Source organism: Crinia signifera, chromosome 3 (assembly GCF_055691185.1).
Source record: "Crinia signifera chromosome 3, ASM5569118v1, whole genome shotgun sequence".
Lineage (NCBI taxonomy): Eukaryota > Metazoa > Chordata > Amphibia > Anura > Myobatrachidae > Crinia > Crinia signifera.
The window spans coordinates 284,745,660-284,768,754 of NC_139219.1; the positions used below are offsets into that span (position 1 = coordinate 284,745,660).

The following is a 23,095-nucleotide window of genomic DNA, read 5'->3' on the forward strand; positions in this document are numbered from 1 at the left end:
TATGTAAAAATCGCGGGCATTGAGGCATTGAACACTAAAATTGGGTCCAATCTGATTTTTAACATTGGTCCCTATGGGAAATCGCGGCCATCGCGTCGCACCCGATTTTTAGTGCATTCGATGGTCGCGATGGGCGCCCTTCTAGGTAAAGAGTACCCGACTGACTGTGCTGCCGGTTATACAGCTGCCACGGAGTAGAAGATTGCACATGTTCTGGATATACGTGTACACTAGAACCACTGATGCAGGACTTGGTGCATCTTTGCTAGTTCTATACTTGTGACTGGAAATTAGAGGTAGCCGGTATGTAATGGGGCTTTCTCCCTTGTCCAGCTATGCAGAGTTGGACATAGGGGAAAATACCCTAGTTGGAGGTGTATCCTTTTGCACTAGGATAGGGGTAGTGTGGGGAACTGCTACACACCTATCTAGATCAGTCTTGTTTACTCTGCAAATAAAATGACCCAATAAGAATCTGACACGAGCTAGCCTCGGAAAGCATGGTAACGTACATTCAAAGCTGCTTACAATAATTAAAAGTAATGTACATTTTTAGGTGTGCCAAAAGAAAGGCCCCAAAAAATCAAACCCTATTGCAAGCTGTTAGCTACTATACATAACAGATACCTGGCTGCATTCCCTTGATGAACAGGGGCACTTCTTGTATTCAGTGCATACAAGTACACTCTGATTCTCACACCTCTCTGCTTGCGTAAAACCGTTTTCATTTCTAGCAAACTGGTGGTTTGGACCAGGAATATCTGAGCATTCCAGAGCTGGTCTGGGTTTCCATCGAGGGGGACCTGACCAGCTCTGGATGCTGTAAATGGTTGCTCTTTTATATAAAAGTTTAATGCTGCTTTTTGAATTATAATTCCAACATGATTCCGGTTATTGCTGGAAGAAGGAATTTGAATAGTTATTTTGTAAAACTTCCTATAACTTTTGAAACTGCAAACTAGCCTCGGCAGCCCTTGATTTTTAATTTACAAGATTTGTATTTTCTGTGATCCTGTCTCTCTCCAAGGACATGGAAGCTCTTTCCGTCATTCAGCTTTTGTAATGTGGGTTGGTGAAAGTTAGGATTTTCAGTTTACTCTCAGCACTTTTTTTTTTTTTCTTTTTATTGGAAAACTTTAGGACCTACTGTATTTAACCCATATTTGCCTACCTGACCCTCTCCTTCAGCGAGAAAATGCTCTGTTCCTGGGATTCCCTGGTAATGTATGATTGCCATCACCTGTGGGGAGCTAGGTAATAGATAAGAAAGGTGTTTTACCACATGTGATGGTAATCATACATTACCAGGAAAGTCCAGGAACAGAACATTTTCTCCCTGAAGGAGAGGGTCAGGTAGGCAACTCTGATTTAAAACCAGGTGTGTCTAAAGAGAGAACACGTGAAGTCCGATAAATCCAAAAATAGAGGAAGTTTGACCTAAACTGATCCAAAGAAATCAACGTTATTATTAAGATTTCTTTTCACCCAGATTTTTTTTTCCGGCAATTTTGAAACCATATAGGTTCAATGTTGATTTTGACTGTCAGAACTTTGGCCCTTTTTCAGATCTGATCGCAGTACAAATTTGTTCTCAAAATGGGCAAAACCATGTGCACTACATGTGTAGCAGATGTAACTGTATAGAGAGAGTTACATTTGTGTGAGTTATTTTGTTTCTGTGCAGGGAAAATACTGGCTGCAATATTTTTACACTGCAATTTAGATTTCAGTTTCAACACACCCCACCCAAATTTAACTCTCTGCACATGTTACATCTGCCCCACCTGCAGTGCACATGGTTTTGCCCATTTTGAGAACAAATTTGTACTGCGTTCAGATCTGAATAAGGCCCTTTGTCTGTTTATGATGTCCCAACATTTGGCATTCAATCTTCTGACTGTCTGTGATTGTCGAAAACTGCTACGTATTTGTCAATCTAGTGGCTGTTTCCACAATACAGACTCAACTTTTTTTATTTCTTTTAAGTTTGAAGACTGCCTGGATGGAATACTGATGGACGATATTTCCGACTGTCAGAAATATCGGCCAGGATTGAACACCCCATAAAGCTATCTGGGCAATTTTAAAATGCCAAATGTAGCCTTTGATTATTAGCTATTACTAGAATTGATATCTCTGACAGTCTAGTGTTCACTGCCATTATAGTGTGCATAGGTTATAGTTTCCAATGATCCTGCTAATGGTTATAAACTGAGTGTAAATCTATTTGGATTTCTGCAAAATCCATTTTTGAATACTAAAAGTTGGAGCAGGAAGCACTGTCTATATTATCATCATAACTACTGATGGGGTACTTCCTTTCTCATTTGGAATCTTGTCCAGGCTCCAGGTGGACTCCTGTCGTGTTTTTTTTTTTTTTTTTTTAATATTGTGTGTGTGTGCCTATAATTCTTTTTATTGGCCAGACATGAAGTTGTCTGTAATGAGGTTCCCGTTCCTCAGCAAACCTGAATCACCTTCATGAAAGCACAGTTCTAATGTGATAATTGCACTGGGATGTAGGAGAGATTCATTGGCAATCATTTAAAATATTAGGCTACAATTTAATAAATAGGGACTTTGTAGTAGTGTAATGAAGGGGTTAGAAGATTTCGATTTTTTTTTTTTTTTTTTCCCGCATTGTGTGTTGGCTACAGAAGAAATCCCTGTCCTTTGCACCGAGCATTCCATTAGACAGTCATCATATATCGCAAGGCAAAAAAACCCCATTGAGAAATGAATTCTTTTTTGCGTGTCTGACCAAACTGGCAAAAAACAGGTGTTTAAGTGGAGTGTATGGGAAAATTAAAAGCATGTAATGGCAGATTTCATCTGACCGCTGCGTGATTGTACCTGAACCTAAGAGCCGAGTGTATCAAGCTTCAACAAATGGAGAATGATCGAGCCAGCCAATCAGCTCGTACCTGCCATGTCACGGGCTGGGTTTGAAAAGTGACATGTAGGAGCTGATTGGCTGGTTGTTATCACTCTCCATTTTTATCACTTTTTGAAGCTTGATAAATCTGGCCATGAGTCAGTACTACTGTGCCCAGTCTGCGTAGCCATAGGCCAACCCTTAGCTTTGATGTTCTCTACAATTGCGAATGAGCTGCAATTAGTCTATTTTGAATCCTAGGGAGCAGCTTCACTTGCTAACATTAGCTTCTCTGCAGCCTAGAAAATGGGAAACGCATTTGTGTGCAAACATTAATTAGTCCCAGCGTCCCACATGGAAGGGGCACAAAGTGGATCTTTCGCAATAATTCATGCTAGGCAGAGCTCTGCAGTAAAGATTCATCTGAAATGTGATTGGCTTACAGATCCGTGTAGAGCAGGTAGAGGGTTGTGTAGTCATACACTGTCAGCGTTTCAAAATGTTCAATTCCATCTCAGCAATTGGACATATAACATTTTTAAGACTTTCTTTAGAACCAGAAGCTTGTAATAGATGAGAACAGTAATGAACCGCACCTTGGCTGTACAGTTGCGTGCTACTTTGTTGTTATCACTAGCAGATGGCCGGTACCCTATATAGAATGTCTGCAGCGATGAGGGATAGAATTATTTTTACCATGCTATAGGATTGATACATCTGTTCTGCTAAATTCTAGGAACTAGAACATATAAACATGGAGGATCCTAGGACTTCAAAGTAAGGGGTGGGGCGGGAGAGTTGTCCCTTACAGAAGCGGTTCTACAGACACGTTAGGCACTTGCACAGGTTTACAGTCGACATGGATGGAAGGTTGACAATGGCTAGGTCAACGTGGGTTTTTTTTTTGTTTTTTTTTTGTGCAGACAGGCAGAACTTCATGCCCTACCATCCACTAGAGCAGGAATGGGGAACCCTCGGCCCTCCTGCTGTTGAACTACACATCCCAGCATGCCCTGCAACAGTTTTAGTATTGCCAAACAGCAAAGCTGTAGCAAGGCAGACAGTACAGTTCAACAGCTGGAGGGTTGACTGTTCCCTATCCCTGCACTAGAGCATGGAGGGAGAATAGAATAGTGTGCCGAGTGCAGCAAGGCGCCATGCCCGAAGCATGGCGAGCGGATATCCATGTCGACATTAATGACAATAAAAATCAAATCCATGTCGACCCTTTGACTGTCAATCTAATGCTTGTGTCAACCTATTTCAGTTGTCCACCTAAGCCATGTCGTCCTTCAGTGGTCAACCCAATGCATGTCGACCATGGGTTGGTCATACTCTCTGCACAAGAGGAGTCCGTCACTGTATACAGGTCACTTCCTGAATGATGTCTGTATAATCCATGTGTTCCAATACAGTCTCTGGGAAGTAGGAGGTTAAAGCCATTCCCTCTATTGCTACATAGTGCAAATCTGTGCTTTAGTTAAGAGGTCATAGAACCCTGTTTGTATTGTCGGAAACGGTTTGTGCAATACACATGGGTCACCCTGCTCACGTAAGGAAAACTACATAAGCTTCATGGTTTCTGTTTATTGTTTCTGTGTATTGATTTGTCCCATGATGGCAAATGAGCAGTAAGTCTGCTTGAAGGGGACTATTGTTTAATTAAGAAGCTTGTAAAACTGCTTCCTTTGCTTAGTTGTTTGCTGGTAATCCGCCCACCCTTGTGGTAAACACGTCTTATTCTCCCCACAGCACTTCCAGACCATGATCAAATCCAAGCTGAACGTGTTAACCCTCCGTAAAGAGCCAATCCCAGCAGTGATCTTCCACGGGCCAGAAGCGATTGAACTTTGTTCCGCAACTCCACTCATAAAGCCGCGAGCGCAAGCCGGATGCAAGGTACGGTTATGTTAATACAGGATTTAGTCATATGCTAGGAAGCACTTGATCAAGACGCTAAGAACAAGTAGCTGCTACTTATATAGTTGGGCTTTTTCTTACAGCTCTCCTCTTATACCCGAGCTTCTTAATACTAATCTTCATGTTTTGTTTCTATTTCTGTCACGGCATCCAACAAACTAGAATTCTTCAAATGCAGACGGGCAACTTGTAATTGTCCTGTCAATGCCTAGATTCCTATGCCAAGATATGGGGATTCCATTGCCAGCCTTAATTCTGTCCGTGTGCGATGTTCTACAATGAGGTTACAGACTGGAAGGCTGGTCTGCATGGGGTAAAAATGCTTCCTAAGTGTGTGTGTGTGTGTGTGTGTGTGTGTGTGTGTATTTGTTATGCAGATGGTAATGGGTATAATAGGTTCTTGTCCCGTCCAAATGCAAACTGGTAAAGAATTGGGCACACTGCTGAATCGGCAGAAATGATGCCACAAACAGTTGACTAGTTCATTTTTAAGATGCAGGGATTCTGGTAGTTCACTATTGGGGGGAGATCCTAAATATTGCAGGGAACATTGAATAACAGGAGATAACAGCTGTAGGTTTTGACATTGGCACATATCTGCATATAGCTTTATATTAATACACCATGACCTTAATAGAACACACATGTAAGTTTTCAACAAACTGGGTAGATACAAACGGACATAGAGGTAAGAGGGCCCTGCTTGCAAGCTTACAATCTATAGTTCATATGTCCAGATGAATATTCTGAGAAATTTGTATGTGATTAAATCCAAACCGATTGTTAAATGGTAAAATGCTCAGTTGTGTGCCGGGTTGGTGCGGGAGTAGTCATTACATAACGCAGAAGGGCGTGGTAGAGAAGTTATCACATTTTGTCCGGTGTCAGTAGGTTTTATTTCTGCAAATCCGTTTGTCCTTCAGATGATTCTTCTTCTTCCTCTTCCTCTATTTTGGTTTAGGATAGGCCTGGTGGTGTCACCACTTTCTGTCTCTCTAGATGAATGCTGTTGCAAGGTATTTTAATTGCCAGAATAAAAAGAATACATGTTTGGCCACTGTGTGTGTGTGTGTGTGGCAGCTAGGGTTCTGTGTACATTGGTGTAGAAGTTCTATTATCAGATCAGTGGCAAAGGTGTTTCCACCTTTTATATGCATGCAGCGTAAGTACTGAGCAGTTTATTACTGGGTAATACAGTCCATCACATTTGCAAAGTGTTAACACAGCCTCAGTCAGTCGCGCTGCTGAGGCTAAGCTGGGCATGCATATGAATTTATATGCATGCCCGGCTGTGTCTCAGTGTCGTGACCGTCCATTAGCCGGTGTGGTATAGGGTACCGACAGTCGGGATCCTGACAGTCATTAGCCCGATGTCGGGATCCCGACTGCCTGGACTCAGACAGCATGGTGAGCACAACAAAGCCCCTTGCAGGCTCGCCACACAGCGGGCACGGTGGCTCGCTACACTCGCCACCTATTCTCCCTCTATGGGGGTTGAGGACCCCCACGAGGGAGAATAACGGGTGACAGTCGGGATCCCGATGTCGGATAAATGATTGTCGGGAGCGCGTCCGGCACCCCCATTAACCCCCAGTGTCATTCATTGCATTTAGAATCTCTATATATATTCTGTATGCATGCCCAGCTGTGTGTTACAGTACTGAAGTGTACATGGACCTGATGCAGTGTATAACATGCGGTACTTGTGGAGTATCACGGCTCCCACGATGGGCATCGCACAGGAAAAAATCGCATCGCATGCGTTTTTTACAGAAATGCATCCAAATGTATTGAAATTAGTATCAGACATGTTCAATGGCCCCCAAATGTCATTTTTGAAGCTGTACCACCCCCACTATCAACGCGAACCCGAAGCGTGGCCGCGAGGGGTGGCGGTACGCGTCCTACGACCTTTTCATACCCCCACTATTCATGTCGGCGTGGAGTTGAGAATAGAAAGTGTGAGGAGCGCAGCGAGCCCAAAGCGTGGCGAGCGGACACGGATACCTTCACAGGTATACGCGTCCCCTCGCGGGCTTCACAGGTGTCCGCGGGGCTCGCTGAGCTCACCACGCTTCGGGCTCGCTGCGCTCGCCACACTTTCTATTCTCAACTCCACGCTGATGTGGATAGTGGGGGTATGAAAAGGTCGTAGGACGCATACCGACGCCCCTGGCTGCGCTCGCCACGCTTCGGGATAGTGTTGATAGTGGGGGTGGTACAGCCTCAAAAATGACATTTGGGGGCCATTGAACAAGTTTGATACTAATTTCAATGCATTTGGATGCTTTTCTGTTAATCGCATGCGATTTTGGGGAAAAAAAGGGTTAAAACTGCAAAAATCGCATGCCACTATATATGGCATGCGATGGGAGCCGTGAAAGTCCACAAGTACCTAACATGCTTCTCTGCGTGATTCCCTGGGCCCCGCCTCCAATTCCGCCCGCTTCTTCAGTAGAGTGGACTAGGTGCTGTGCCATCTCAGCAGCGCGCACTCTGTACTGCTGCTGCAGCACCTAGTTTATTTGCCTGGCTCCTGTCAAGGTACACCCATCTCTAGTCTAGGGGAAACCCTTTTTTTGCACAGACTGTTACTAGATCATCTTGAAATACGGACACTAATAGTTGCCTGGATGTCACAATCATCAATGGTTGCCAGGCTGTGTACTGCACTAGCAGGATATATCCTCAATTTCTGGGGGTACAGTGTGTATTACAATTATATGATTTCCTTCCTTTCAAATCAAGGGGGTAGCATTGGGGTATCTAAATATATTTTGGGGTAAAAGGTAAAGTTCCCTGGCCTCGACCACCCTACAGTACTGCACATGTCTGTACCAGCACAACTGGGCAAAACCATGCTGCAGGGCAGGAGGGGCAGATGTAACATGTGCAGTGAGACTTCGATACGTATGGGTGAAACGGACATCTAAATTGCGGTGTAAAAATAAATCTGCAGTCTATCTACATGCAACAGCAGTCGGTATTTGCCCTGCACAGAATAGAAATGTACTTGTTCCAGACAGTTACGTGCTCTTTTTTGCTGTACTTACAAATATATGAATCAGGCCCATAGACAGCTGTATTTGTGGGATTGCAGTCATTGCCCTACATCAGCGGCTGCCAGTGCATAATGCTGCACCTGAAGAGCAAGGTCTGCCTTCACTATGTGTAGAACACAGATACACTTACAGTGTACAGTAATTATTTGTTCCTGTAGTCCTTGCAACGTTTTTAATCTATAAAACTTTTGCAACCTTTTTAATCATGCATTGTCCAGGCCAAATTGTGTGTGTGTGTGTGTGTGTGTGTGTGTGTGTGATCTTATATCTTTTAGGTAAGTATTTTATGTTAACCACAAGTTTAATAATTACATATCCTTCTCACTGAATAGCCCTGCGGTGTATTATTGGACAATATACTGTGACCTGCTCTGGTTCCATCATGCACAGTAATGTATCATAAGTTGCTTCTACTTTACTATATGCTTAAAATAGAGATAATAATAAAGTATTTGGCATAGTACAAAGACAATATTTGCATTCTTTCCAAACTGGTCACATACACAGGCATGATATTGGGGTTTGTCGTTGTTTTTACTGTATCAGGGGTAAACCACCTGTGAACCTACATCTCCCAGAATTCCTAAACAGCCGAATTGTGACAGGGCATGCTGGGATGTGTAGTTTCTCAGCAGCGGAAGTGTCTACCTCTTAAGTAATGCATCCTTTCAAAATGGTTGCGCAGTTGTAGACCTGTGTTCAAGACTTGATTCTGTATGTGGCATTCTTGCAATGTTATCCAGTTTTCAGTAACTAATATTCACCCAGGAACACAAGCTTATTCATACTTGATGGTATAAATACATAGGTATCTGCAGTGGAGTTTATCCAAGGACTACTTAAGTCCTGTACATGAGAATAGCAGCATGTAATTACACTCATTTATAATGCACCAATATCCTCTCACAATGTAATCATGGTAGAACTGTCATTACCTGCTGGCTGTAGAATCTGTAATAAACATCAAAGGTACCTGAAATGATTGTAGAACCAGGGCATAAATAATGCGGAGGAGGTGGAACGTAGCAACTCACAGCTGCCGCAAACACATCCAGCCCTCTACAAAATGATCACAGAACGATGGAAAGGCTGCAGTTTGGAGATAACTACCAAGGCCTATACGTACACACAAGCCCAATTCTACATCAGAGATCATTGCTTACACTGGCTCAGCCACTGCTGAGCAACACCATACAGAATGTATACACCTACACCTTGCAGGAGGCACCAACATTGCCTGCAATGCTTTATGGTGTTTTATGTTGACAGATAACAGAACGTATAAACTGTGTTTTCATATAAAGGTGCATTTGACCTCCATAATGTTTCTGCCATAATTAGGCAGAAGTTTCCTATGTGTACCGTGCATGAACAAGCAAATGGGCGAGCCAGTATGTTCTCACTTTCCTATGTACTCCATGTGTAGAAAAGGTCTAAAGGAAACTCCAACTCTAATTTTGCATAACTCTTACATACTGTACATTAGGTAAGCGTCCCATATCTATCCTTGTTGTGATCTGCTGTACAGGACTGTTTAGCATGTCCATTATTGTTACATCCTGTTTCCTAGGGTTTTTTTTTTTTAACCTATATCCGTCCACTAGAATCTGCAGATCCCATGTACAGTATGTATTCACTAATCCTCTATATAAAGCATGTACCCGCGATGTGTGCTGAGTGATTCTTGCTGGCCAGGGTTCTCTATTGAGAGAACACTGGCGATGACTGACTAAATTTTGACTGTGTGCATTCAGATCTAGTCACACGCGGGGCTGCACATCGCTGTCACCTGGAGGCATACACACTGAACGAGCTGTGCTCCATTTCTAAGTGGTCTAGTCAGAACACTTAGAAAAGGGGCTGAAGTGTGTGTGTGTGTGTGTGTGTCCCATAATGGTACACACACACTCATTCTAGGGTTCACCTTCATTGGGAGCCAATTGCCCAACTGTATGTTTTTGGATTAAGCGTATACAAGTACCATCTGAACGTCGCCCAAGCTAAGCCTATGCCCGCCGCTGCAGCGAGAACCCAGCTTTAGTATGCCAGGCATTTTGTAAATCTAACAGTTTTTTACAGCCTCTCAGTTTACTGGAACTTGCGACATTGCTCAGACATTCTATATCTCGTGCCTCAGCGGTCTTGTAAATATTTGGGTGACTTGAACCCCCATATCCATTCGTAAATAACTGTAGGAAGGAAGTACTTGTTTACTGCTATGAAAACCACATCACTGCTGGAGTCCTGTAAATAAACACGTGAGCTATGTTCTGCTCTGTAATTGCCATTAGTATTGGATGTAGACATGAGCAGGCTCTCCGCACACCATTGTGGTCATGCCAGAAAAGCCAAATGATAAATGCTTCCGGTAAACAAGGCTGATGTGTGATGCATCGTGTAGTTACGATTTCTTAGAAATCCTTTCTTGTTTATACCGTGTTCTGTAATATTGCTTACTGAAGTCATAAAATGGTTTTATTATGCAATGTTGCAACAAACCTCCCAAGTATGCATTATGTGTGGTTGTGAATGGGTTCATCAAAAGTCAACCAACTAGTCCAGCATTTTTCAGCTACTGTGCCGTGTCACACGTGCCTTGTGCTGGTCTTAAGTGTGCCCCCAGATCTAAAGATGCCCACAACAGTTTATTACAGCCACCACTAGTTCAACTTTTATTTACTGGTCGTAAAGGGCAAATGTATTTTATTTTTGCTACCTGTGAGGACCAGTGTAATCTTGTTTGGTGTGCCGCGAGGTAAAAAGGTTGAAAATCACTGAACTAGTCTCTAAAAAAGAACTTAAATCCCTCACTGGCAACCATTTCCGCCAGCAGTTTAGTTGACCTTTTTAGGAAGTCTTCATTTACTCTGTCTACTAACTGTATTTGCAACATGATCTCATCAGCTGTACAGTATCTAATGTGGCCATAAAGGCTGTCTGACATAGAACACAAATACAGAATGTTAATAATTAGTTTAATATGACAGACTGTTTATTGAGTAAAATGGTGTTGACACAATGAGAAAGGGGACTACACACATGGCGACTGTGCTGGACGATGCTAGATCTCTCCGCATACAGCTGTGTGCAACGCGATCTGTCGGGGCCAGTGTTCTCCGATTGTCTGTACCGTAGACGTCGGTTTCATGGGCTTTTAACGTGTGTGTGTGTGTGTGTGTGTGTGTGTGTAAAATGGTAAAGAAGGAAGGACAAAAGGCCGGGCTTATTGCCTAACTTCACTTCGTTTTACTGACTTTTTTTTTTTTTTTTTTTAGACGATAAATTCAGTAGGAATTGGTGATAATCTCAGGCATGAGCTGCAAGTGTCTGAGGTTTCACAAGACTCCATTATATCGGTAAAGTAAATTCTCCTGAATAATTAGTTCAGCTTTAGAGACGGCCTCACTGAAACAATACAGAGTGTTGGTAGGAGTTTAGCGCTACCCCTTAGGGAGTACATGAAAATAAACTGCTCTTATTGCATATTATCACCAGGAATTACCTTCAAAACTTTCCCTGACCCTTTTCTCTGTCCCAGGGAGGTTGATTGAACCCTGGCAGGTTTCTTATTTCAGGGTACAGTTCCTTTTCTTCTTTCCATCCACTGAGTACATAATGACAGGATAACCGCTTTAATAACCATATTCTCCCAACCCAGCATCGTAAAGATTTGAGATGCCAAACATATGTTCCTGACCCAGTACAAGTGCTTGTGATCAGGAAATGCCCTCTGGTCTTGTCCGAGCGCAGGCCTACTATGATGGGTGTGAGTGTGCGCGTACCTACAGACAGCAGCCTGTTGTAGTTAATAACATCATTACTTGCTTTGAAGACCATATGGCATGCAAAGTACATTCCATAAATTATATACAGGCCTGCAGACACATCAAAGGCTCATTAGCAGGCATGGAAAATGTTATAAAAACTGCTAGTTTGAAGCATTTTTTGTAACTTCTACTAAGACGTACAAGTATCTCCTACACCAGCTACAAGTGTTGTTCGATCACCTTTTACTTACTTTACTTACTTACAGTTTCTTATATAGCGCAGCAGATTCCGTTGCGCTTTACAATAGTAGACAGTGATAAAACAAACTGAGTAACAACAGACAGACTTGGAGGTAGGAGGGCCCTGCTGCAAGCTTACAATCTATATGGATATAGATCCCAGGCCAGCATTGCTGGGTCACCATATCATTCGGCCCACTATGAACCTTTGCAGTCTTGTGGACCACTGGGGATCAGTGTATATTTCCCTATAGACATATCTGAAGCTACAAATCTCTTCATATTTCCCTTGAACTCTCCCAGATATCTGATCTGACCCTGGGCTAATTTTTCACTTTATTCAAGTCCGATACATCTGTTCAGATCTATGATCAGGGGAAAACGCAGGATTTTGAGAAGGGGGTTTCCAGAGGGGCGGAGCAAAGCACGGAGATGGACACTTAGGTGACCCAGTATATGCCGGGTCAGTTAAAGTATTATAGATAGACCAAATGTATATTAATAATAAAATACACAGGGGAATCAACAGCAGTGTATGACCCCTGGGCATAGCAATGTATTGGGGCACCTACCGATCCTCCAGCAGTAGGGGTGGGGGAAGCTTTGATGTCTCGCAGGTGGTAGGGGGTATTATATCAACCGCTCAGCATGTAGGGCCTGGATCAGTAATTTTCACTAATTACCCCTTTACTGCACAGATGGTGGGAGATGGGGTGGGAGAAGGGGGCATTGGGCTGAATGAAGGGGCCCTGATACATAACTTCCAGGGTGGCAGAGGATGTTTAATACGCAGAGGAGGGGTGTATAGTGGAGTGGGATTATTATTCATAATTTTATGGTGGGAGGACAGCTTGCTTGACTGCAGATATCTCCCGTTCCCAGAAATAGATTTCTTAGATTTAATGGAATTAAAAACTAGAGAATCCCACCTACCAAATGGTATTGGGGACTAGGGGATCAGAGTTCAGGAGGCAGAGCAATCTGCCAATGAGAATATAAAACGACATACCAGGTGTGTGGAGCTGGAGCAGTAACCAACTGCTGGAAGGCTGATATCTCTGGTTCTGGGAAAAGTAGAGACAAGCTACTAGTGTCCATCAAAGGGGGAGAGTCCCAGCTTTTGGATACCCTCAGAAAAACTGTGTCAGACAGAACCTGAAATATCTGACTGGGAACAGCAATCAACAGGCTTGGATGGGGACCACTGCTTTGAAGTCCGATATCTCCGGTTCCAAAGGGCGTGTTTTTTTTTTATATTCTTGTACCCATGGAAATAGGGGACCCTCAGGTTTAAGCCTAGGGCCCTTAGACTCCTGGGGGGCTTTCTGGGTACTCAGAAACCCCCCCTGCGTGCGCCACTAATGATGGATCTCTCACCGCTTCAGATCAGATGGATATTTGGTGCAGCACCAAAGATTTTTCTGTCGGATGGATCTGAGTCTCGGCCACACATCTGATCTGAAGGAGCTCAGATTTTTCCTTTTTTCTTCAATTTGGTCTGTCATATCCATCTGAATCTGACGAAAACAGGCCAAATCTGACTATTGCATGGGGGTCCTTTTAAAGCTTGCAAGCAGGAGCCTCCTACCATTTTGACTGCTGAAAACTACCCAGTTTGTTTTATCCCTATTTCCAATTGTTTAGTGCAATGGAACTTGCTGCGCTGTATAATGTAAATATATATTGTGTGTAAAATTTAAAATATATTACACAGTACCGTGCAAAAGGTTTATGCAGATATGGGGAAATAAATGCTGCAATGTCCATTGCAGCAATTAAAATGCGAAGGGAATGCACCGAGAAATCCTAAATCATATAAATATTTGGTGTGACCACCTTTTACCTTCAAACCAGCATCTGTTCTTCTCTGTACACTTGCACACAGTTTTTGAAGGAAGTCAGCAGGGAGGTGGTTCCACACATGGAGAACTAACCACATCTTCTGTATATGTAAGCTTGCTCAATTCCTTCTGTCTCTTCATGTAATCCCAGACAGACTTGATGTTGGGATAAGGGCTCTGTGGGGGCCATGTCATTACTTCCAGGACTTCTTGTTCTTTATGCTTTTAGATGGTTTATTAATTTTTAATGACATTGGCTGTATGTTCGGGTGTCATTTTCCTGCTGCAGAACAAATATGGAGCTAATCGTGGGCTTCCCTGATGGTTTGGCATGTAGTATAAGTACCTGCCTGTATTAACCCCTTGGGTGGTGGATTTTTTTTGGAAAATCCCACCAGGGCAGGACAAGAAGAAAAATGAAAAAAAAAAAAACACTGGATAAATTAGGTGTGCGACCAACCGACACTCCCCCCGCTTACCGCCAGCCGACTCTGCACCCTGGGGTTCCCCTTCGGCTGCATATTGCAGGCTCCGGGCATACCACCAAAGTGATTTAGGGCACCATTAATCCTGACCAATGGCAAGATGTATCAAATGCAGCTGCTTCTTCCTTTTTTTTTTTTTTTTTTTATCGTGCGTTCCCTATAAAACCCTCTGGGCTCCTTTCCTCATATGGCCACCCCGCACTGCAGGCTCCAGCCCCTCCCTCTCACCCCCTGCCAGTTAGCCTCCTGGTGTGCTCCCTAGCCCCAGTTACCACCTTCTCTCTAGCAACGGCAAGATCACCTTCCGGGTGCAGGGAGGAGCCTGGGAGTTGCTGCAGCCGTCAGCAGCAGGAGGGTCTCGGGCATAGTAGGGGAAGGAGACCCTCTCACCTGGCGGCTTCACAAAGGGCAGCTCTTTTCGGATGTCTCATATTTCCTCTGCACTGCACTGACTAGGTGTCACAACAGCCATGCCCGGGTTGAGCGCTAAAAGCCCTTAGTCATTACAAAAGGCGCCACATCCTCGGAATAATCCTCTGTGCCAAGGCAGGTCTCCAGTGACACCTGTGATCAGCTGTTGCAGATATAATGTACTGGGAGGTGTCCTACAACATGCAATGGAAGCCAGTTTTAAATCTGCACATGTTGCAGCCTGGCAAGTTAGAGGGAAAAGCATTCATAGTACAATGACCTAAAGGTGCCCATACACTGAGCGATCCTGCTTTACGAAGCAGTGCTGCACATCGCATAGCACAAAAGTATGTGCTGGGGTGCCGGACGGGTTCCCGACAGTCGGGATCCCGACTGTCAAAGCGCCGACAGCCGGGTGCCCGACGACCACCCGCTTTCCCTCGTGGCGGTCCACGACCCCCATAGAGGGAGAATAGAATAGGTGGCCAGCGTGGCGAGCGCAGCGTGCCCGCAAGGGGCTTTTTTTGCGCTCGCCATGCTGGCCAGTCGGGATAATGACTTTGGGGATCCCGACTGTCAGAGTCCCGTACCACACCCAAAACCTGCAGGTTTTAAATTGTAGCACAAACATTTCTCAGCATATGTCCCGCGCCATTACTTAGAGAGCCATGTAATTAAATATGACGATAAAGTTTGTTACAATAGTTAGGTCTACAAATACAGCGTTTATATAGTTGTGTATTTTTAAATACCTGTTTATCTGTACTACAGATCATGTTGCACATTTGCTGGCCATATCTCCTCACAGGAGTTGTTACATTGATGTCCTGGTTTGGATTATGTTTATGTGAGCAGCAGCCAGGAGACGCATTCCTGCTGCCTGCAGCCGTCTTCCTCTGTCCCTGCTATTCCTGCCCCTGTTCCTACTCAGATCATTCCGATTAGATAGATGTGAATGGTGTACTATGCTGGTACTGGTGTCTGTACCTAATTGGCTACTGCAGTTACAGAACGACGTGTTGGTCATTAACCGTAAAGACCACCCACGACTCTAAATCCCTGTGCACATGTGGCGACCCGACCTCTGTGCTGAGCGACGGGATTAAGTGTGATCGCTTAGCATACTGCGGTGCACCCAAAGATGTGTGCTGAGCAATGTGTGCAGCAAGGGGCTCAGATCACTAAAGGGGCCTACACAGGAGATTTTGCTGAGTGATCAGGGCTACACAGCACTGTGTGCTGAGCGATCTGTCAGGGCCAGTGTTATCCGGTGAGAACACTGGTCCTGATTGGTGATCTGACTAGATTTGTCCAGCATGCCTAATCTTAAGCACCAGGTGATAGATGCGTGGGGCCGCGCAGCACTATCGCTACGGCCCCTACACACACAGTCATGTAGGGTCATTTTGAAAGCGATCTAGTCAAATTTAAGTCAGATCGTTTAGCAAATGCCCTGAAATTGCCCCGTGTGTGTGTGCCCCTTTAGATTTGCACTACGCACATTCCAGTACAGTGTGGTTTCTTGCACGCTTGTGTTTCGTTTCTCAGTATAAATGAGAGCCAAGAGACATGACCAGTGCTGCCATAACCTGTTCTGAGAATTTGAGTGTTTTGCATTAGAAATCTCCTCTGTTCCTTTTGGCCTGATTTTTGAAAACAAGCTGCTGCAGCAGGAACAGACCCTTGTGACTGGCTTGGATAACGAGGCCATAGCCGGTTTGGTTCATCCTATTTTCATGGATGAGTCTTAGTTTTGAATTCCTTAGGAACACTTAACTTCATAGAGGCCCACACGGAGAGTGATGTCATTAATTCCTGGTGAATTGATTGGCTGAATTTTGGATCTAGCCACAAAGATGGCGGCTTCAGCATTCGTGTCCGTACAACAAGTCGATAAGCTGACCACAACACTCTTTATTATCCTCTGCAGTAATTGTACAATTGGCCTTATACTGCCCTGTAGGGAATGTGTCTCCGTTCTTATTTGGAAGCCTGTTGCTGTCCTTTCAGAAATCCTCCAACGGTTCCCTATGAAATGTGACCACCCACATGGAAAGTGATCCAGACAGAGCTGCAGAATTATCCAATGTGCAGTAACTATAGGGAAGATACTGGCCAATCAGGTCCTGCTGTGTTTTTTTTTAAAAACGACAGGAGTTGATTGGTGGGTTTTGTGTCTCCACTTTATCACACATCAAAGCTTAGTACATCTGCGCCTGTGTTCTTTATACCTGGGTCTGCTGTCCAAGGATTGATAAGGGCCGTTACATGAAGAAAAACACACCCTTTCTGCATTGGGAGAAACTCCTAACCCAGCAGGAAGTGTAGTGGTATGTGCACTTACATGTCTGTAGAGGCAGCTGTGTCATTTAATGACATCAACCGAATGTTCTGATTAGCTACGTCATCTCCCCAGGCTGCAAATTAATGTCCAGTTCATAATCCTCTTCAGGCGAACCACGCTGTCAGTATGGAGATGCCTAGTGGTGATAGTGGTGTGGCAAATGCTGGGTTAACAGCTGAGTGCATTTGAGTACGTCTAGTTTTGGAATGTAGAACTGGATCCAATATTTTGGCTCCACAGGAGCTCCTGCCAGATGTTTGGGTTTTTTGTCCTGCGCAGAGCTCTGCGGTTGTATCTTCTAACACAGATGAATGCTCCGCTTTTTAACAGTTTCCTTGCCAGAATTAGCCAGTACTTGATGGTGGCTCTCTATTTGGTGTTATAGGGTTAATGAAGTTTGTTTGTCCTCAAATTTTTGAAAGTATTAGCAGGGAAACAGAGGCGTAGTGGAAACTGACCTAATGTCTGACTGTAACTTCTTTCAAAGGGCAGAACATCAACAGGCTGAGTTCAATTCTGAATCCTATGACTTCTGAATGTAATGGGAGCTGCTGCTTCCATATCCAATTTTAAGCTTCAGCAGAGACATCTGCAGCCATAATTCCTAAAACTGCACCAATTTTGTTTATTTTATGTTGGTTTTTCTGTCACATTTAAAATAATCAGTTTTACATATTTGCAAATTCTGTGGCAATCAGGGGCGGCATTGGTAGCTTGATTGGCTGTCAGACCATGAGCTCCGATTGACCCTGCAAGCTGCCTCAAGTTTTGAAATAGCTGCGGTCCTGCCCTGATACAGCCGAGTGGGCTGTCCACTGCTGTTGCCGTGCACAGTAATGGTGGTGGGGGGGGGGGGGGGGGGGGAGGGAAGAGAAGGAGTGGTAATGCCCTGTGGCAAAGAGCATGCAAGCCCTGGCATCGAGCAAGATACTGTACCCATAGCAACGAGAATGTAGGTAAGCGGCACTTATGTGTCTGGCTCCTACACTTTTCATCCTGGCTCCTAGATTTTAACTTAGGGCCTTATTTGTCTGCTTTACCACTGTCATTACTGGGATACACCAGAAACATGCAATGGGTCAGGTTTCAGTTGTTTGGCTAACATAATGTGCTCGTTCTAGCACCCTAGGGTGATCCTAGCACAGACTGGTCTGTATCTCAGTGCTGCGACACAGACCAGACTGGGCTAGCAGCACCACAGCCGAAAATGACACACCTAGCATCAAAGAGTTACTGCATGGGTTTTGAATGGTGCTGGAGGGAACACTACTGCTATACTTCAATTTCCTCGCCAGCAGTAACTTTATTTACATTATAGGTTAATTTTCTTACCTGATTTATAAAAATGTGCATTTAAACTCACATGTACCCTTTAGGTCACCCAGGTTAGGCAATGTGATCACCACATACCAACAAGATCAATTGGTGTGTGATTAATGTGCATGGGAATTCCCATTGGCCTTATGTATTTAAAGTTGATATACCTAATTGGAATTGGTGGAACCTGTGGAGTCTTCCGCTACATGCATTGTGTGCCCATCACATACTGTACATAGAATGGAGACGGCCACTCTATTCATCCATTACTTCAACAGTGCCTCATGTTTTAGTCCCTTGCTTCCAAGGAGGATGCATTGGCTGCGTTTCCTTAAACTTTGGTTCAGTCCCCCAAATAGCTTTCTACATTGTGTAGGTGATGGCTCCAATTTAAGCCGCCGTCTCTCTGCAACATTCTGTGTTGTCTGGAAGTGAGAGATTCAATGTATCGCTGCCATTCTGCTTGTGCCAGCAGGAGCAAACCAGAGGAATTTAAATAGTCATTCCCCTGCTGCATGCCAACTCTGCCTACTATGGGCTGAATGGAGAGCGGTTTGTGCATTTCTCTCACAGCTGAACATGTCTGTGTTGGCAGATCTAAACCTATACCGGTCCTGTCAGCTTCTTTTCCTGTCTCCATGGAACGGAGCAGAATGCGGCTTTGTGACCAGGCTGAAACTTCCAGGACTGTCACTACTTGTTAACGTAGGACCTGGGAGCTGTGCGGGGCAGTGAGCACTCTTGGCTCATAAAGATGTGTTGTTTTTTTCTATAGTCTTCTTTCAGTCTGTTGTATCCACTATAGGATAATTAATCTGTGTTCTGTGTGGAAAGTATACCCATTTTTACTCAGGGACATTCGTCTATAAAGTGACTAGTCTGTCTGACAGATTGTAGCCCAGTAGAAGCTATGATGCCTAATTTATATGCGTTATTGTACATTGGATTATTTGTGCTGCAGTTTGTAGTTGCAAGTATGACTTAAGTATCTCACTCCTACATGTGGCCCTCAGGCAGCCATACATGGGTGAAGTAAATCCTATTGAGCATATCATTTGCTTTTTGAATGCATTTTTTTTAAAACCATGGGCCTTATGCAATGCCCCCAAGTTCGCCGGCCGAGCTGGATGCCATGGATGACTTTTTTTTTTTTTTTCTTTTAAGGATAATCTCTTGGTGCAAACCATGATTTTCACTTTCTAGATTGCCCCTTTTTCAAAAAAGTTCAGCCGTCATCCTGCATGGCCACCGAAGTCAGGCGGAACTACATCCATATTTGATTTCATTGTTTAGAACAGGGGTTCTCTAACTATTTTGCTCTGGGACCCATTGTATAATAAGAATTGTAGTACCACCAGTAAGTTACTGCAGTAAGGTCAGCAGACCGACCGCACATGCACAGCAGCATTGCGTAGGGAACGAGAAAGAAGTGAAGTGACCACTAATGCAATCCTATAATTTCTTACACTATTGCCCTGCTTTTGTCTTCCTTTTTTTTTTTCATGGGGGAGGCAGACGATGACAGAGGTCTGAGGAGATATCAGGCAGGCTTCCTATGCCAAAGATGTGAGGAGTCTGAAGTAAAAGACCATTCAACTCCTTTTTTAGACTAATTGGATAACTGACTAAGATCAGCCACATGGAGTGCGACCCCATGCTGAGATGGGTTGGACCCAGTTTGGGGTCAGAACGCACAGTTTGAGAACTGGTTTAGAATGATCTATATTTAAAAAGAAGCAATGTAGTAGATCCTATTCATGATTGTGAATCATCACGGCATCGGGCACACATAAAGCTCTCACCCCTTCATAGGGTTGCAAGCAATTTTAAGTGAATTCATCCCATCGAAGGGTGCGAGATCGGCTTAATTTGGGTGCCGTTGCCAGTGTTTAAACCACCCTTTGGAGCTAATAGGATCGACCCCAATGTCTACTACTTAACTGAACCTGCTACAGGAGAGAACTTCTAAAAATAAATGCATGGTAATCAGAACAAACTGGGGCATAACCATAATGTATGCATCCAGACCACTCCTTTGCCTTGTGCAGTGGATGAGGATTGATGATGAAAATTGTTCTATTAGAAATCCTCTTCAACACTGCATATCTGCAGTCAGTCAGCTGTTTTATGCAGTGAGATAGAACCTCCTATTTGTAATTGGATTTCCGTTTATACCCCCTTTCACGTTGCGAAAATAACCTGGGTTGGGTTGTTGCTGTGCTATGTGAAGCTGCCTTTTTGAATTTCCCAGTTCCAGCAACATGGCATTCTGACCTGGGTTAAAAGAAGGGTTAATCCCAGCTCGAACCTGGGTTGCTGTGCAGTGTGTGCGACTCAACATTTGCAATGTAGCATAACCTGTTTAAATATATATTTAATCTTTTAGGCTTTTTGCTTTTTTATTTTTTCAGTTATTGATTTATATTTTTGTTTTTATCTTTAGGTAACTTATCTGGGGAAAATCTCTGCGACAGGCGTCCAGTTCTCATCAGGTTGCACAGAGCAGCTAGTGATTGAATTGTGGAAGAACCACACCCTGGCACGTGCCGATGTGTTCCCCTCTAACGCCATCCTTGAAATCCGTCCCTTCCAGGTACGACTCCACCACCAAGACCTCAAGGGTGAAGCTACTGTGCACATGGACACGTTCCAGGTGGCACGGATTGCCTACTGCACAGCAGATCACAATGTGAGTCCCAACATCTTTGCCTGGGTATACCGGGAAATCAACGATGATCTGACCTTCCAGATGGATTGCCATGCGGTGGAGTGCGAGAGCAAGATAGAAGCCAAAAAGTTGGCACATGCTATGATGGTGGCATTCAATAAAACCTTCCACAGTATGAAGAGTGATGGGCGAATCCACAAAGACAGCTCCTCCGAAGAGACGTCTCAGGGATTCGAGTCTGATGATGGCTGAACGCACTTGGTCCTGTTCCCGGATTAGGCATCAGCAGTCTGGAGCAGCAGCAGATGGTGAGAGGTCTGTATTGGGAATGGGACCATGGGACATTTGCTCGGCTGCTTCCTGCAGAGTACTACAGCATCTACAGTGTCTGTTACAATGCTGCTTTCCCAAAAAATGTGACAACACTTTATCCCTAACCTCTCCAATTGGAGCCTGGTAGTTTTTAAAGATTTGAACGATCTAATGTTGACGCCAGTTGCCTTGGAAACCTATGGATCCATTGTCCTTTCAGAAAGAACGGATCACCATTTTACGCAGAATGAAAAGGTTAAATCCAGTTGAATTGGACCAAGCCCTGTTTTTATGAGTCAAACAAAAAAATCTAATCCTTTTTAAGCCTTCGGAAGCATATTTTTATTTACACAGCATATGAATTGTATACAGGTTTCTTTTTGTTTTTTTTTACTATGTTATCTTAAACAATATGTGCAACCACTTACCTACCTTGTTATATTAGTATTACTCCCGATTAGGCTTTTAGAGCACGCTCTGCAGGTACGTTGTAAGATGGGGGAGGGAGTTTGTAGAAATCTTGCGTAAAGGCCAAATAAAATGCTTTAGTTTACAGTCCTACAGCCGAACAGTCTCCCTTTCTAGATTTTTGATTTTCTAGAAGCTCTCGGAGCCCCCTCAGAAGAGACTAAGCACTTTACAGCACAGTGACATCCAGTTGTCTTTCTAACCAAGTTGTCCTAGACACGCGTAACCCACCTAATTAATTTCCAGCCCAGCCACATATTTTGTTTCTCCGATAAAGATCTGTTTATGCTGCAATACTTGGTGCCACCTTGTTTCATTTACTTCCACAAATCCACCATGTTTGCCGCTCTCTCACATTTACAAGTCCCCCTCTTCTGTAGCTTAGGACTGTGAACATGTACTCTGTTCCTCTATTAGCACCTATTCAGAAAACATAAGCTATTCTGCTTTAGTACAGATATATCTGCTGTCTAGTTACTTGTTCTACAGGACAACATGTCTTGACAAAAGGTATGACACTGATGTTCTGACAGAGGGCAGCATAGTTCTATCTAGGGTTGCTCTGTCTGACAGATGAACAAGTCAGTCATGTTTTGCAATGGAAATTGCACATTGGATAATAAAGTTTTTATTTTTGTATTGGGCTCCCACATGAAGGTCTGATTAATATATCGGATTATGTAATATTCTGTACATAGGCATTTTATGAAATTATATTCCTTAATAAAATGTATGTTAATAGTTAATCAAAATCTGTACTTTTTGGGGTCACTGTGAATGTGTTTTTGTCCTGTTTGCTAAAACTTCAGATGATTATTATTATTTTTTTTTTAATATGTCAAGGAAATCTTCCTACAAAAAAAAACAAAACAAGCTATTTTGTTTGTCTATGTGTTGCTTTTTCATATTAAAATGTACTATTTACAAAAGTAAAATACAGACCTATTTACGAGAACAGCGTAAGTTGTGTTTTTATTTTAGAAATACCACGTATTTTTTACTTTGAATGTTGTGGGAACTGGGGAAGTACCTTCCCATTCTTCCAAACCATTGTTGTACTGACATTTTGTTTTTGTGTGTGGTTTGTTTTGCTTTTGTGATCGGTCTGCTTTCTTTATATTCGGATGTCCTATAATCAGTGAATTATGCAATCCAACACAATTATGGGCTATGTTTATGGCTAGTTTTTATGTTGCACTGTCATTGCTTCATCATTTTAATTTTTGTATCAACATTCTTAAGTGGGCCACATATTTACTGCGCAATATGCCATCTACAGAATTCAGCAGATGAGAAGCGATCTCCTTGGTAAGCAGTGGGCCAAATATATACAATAGTAGTGGTACATCATACAGTCACTTTCACATTTAGGTTGCTACCATTGT

At 43.5% G+C, this 23,095-nt stretch overlaps 1 protein-coding gene across 1 annotated transcript in view; it reads left to right on the forward strand.

Annotated features, from left to right (window-relative positions):
* The window catches only part of PID1 (phosphotyrosine interaction domain containing 1), a 55,406-nt gene extending 32,752 nt beyond the window's left edge, over window positions 1-22,654 (forward strand). Inside the window, exons 2-3 of the mRNA XM_083178344.1 lie at window positions 4,628-4,774; window positions 20,706-22,654. Coding sequence (XP_083034470.1) covers window positions 4,628-4,774; window positions 20,706-21,182 — 624 coding nt within the window. The 3' untranslated portion in view covers window positions 21,183-22,654. The remainder of the gene's footprint in view (window positions 1-4,627; window positions 4,775-20,705) is intronic.
* Window positions 22,655-23,095: the final 441 nt, after the last annotated feature.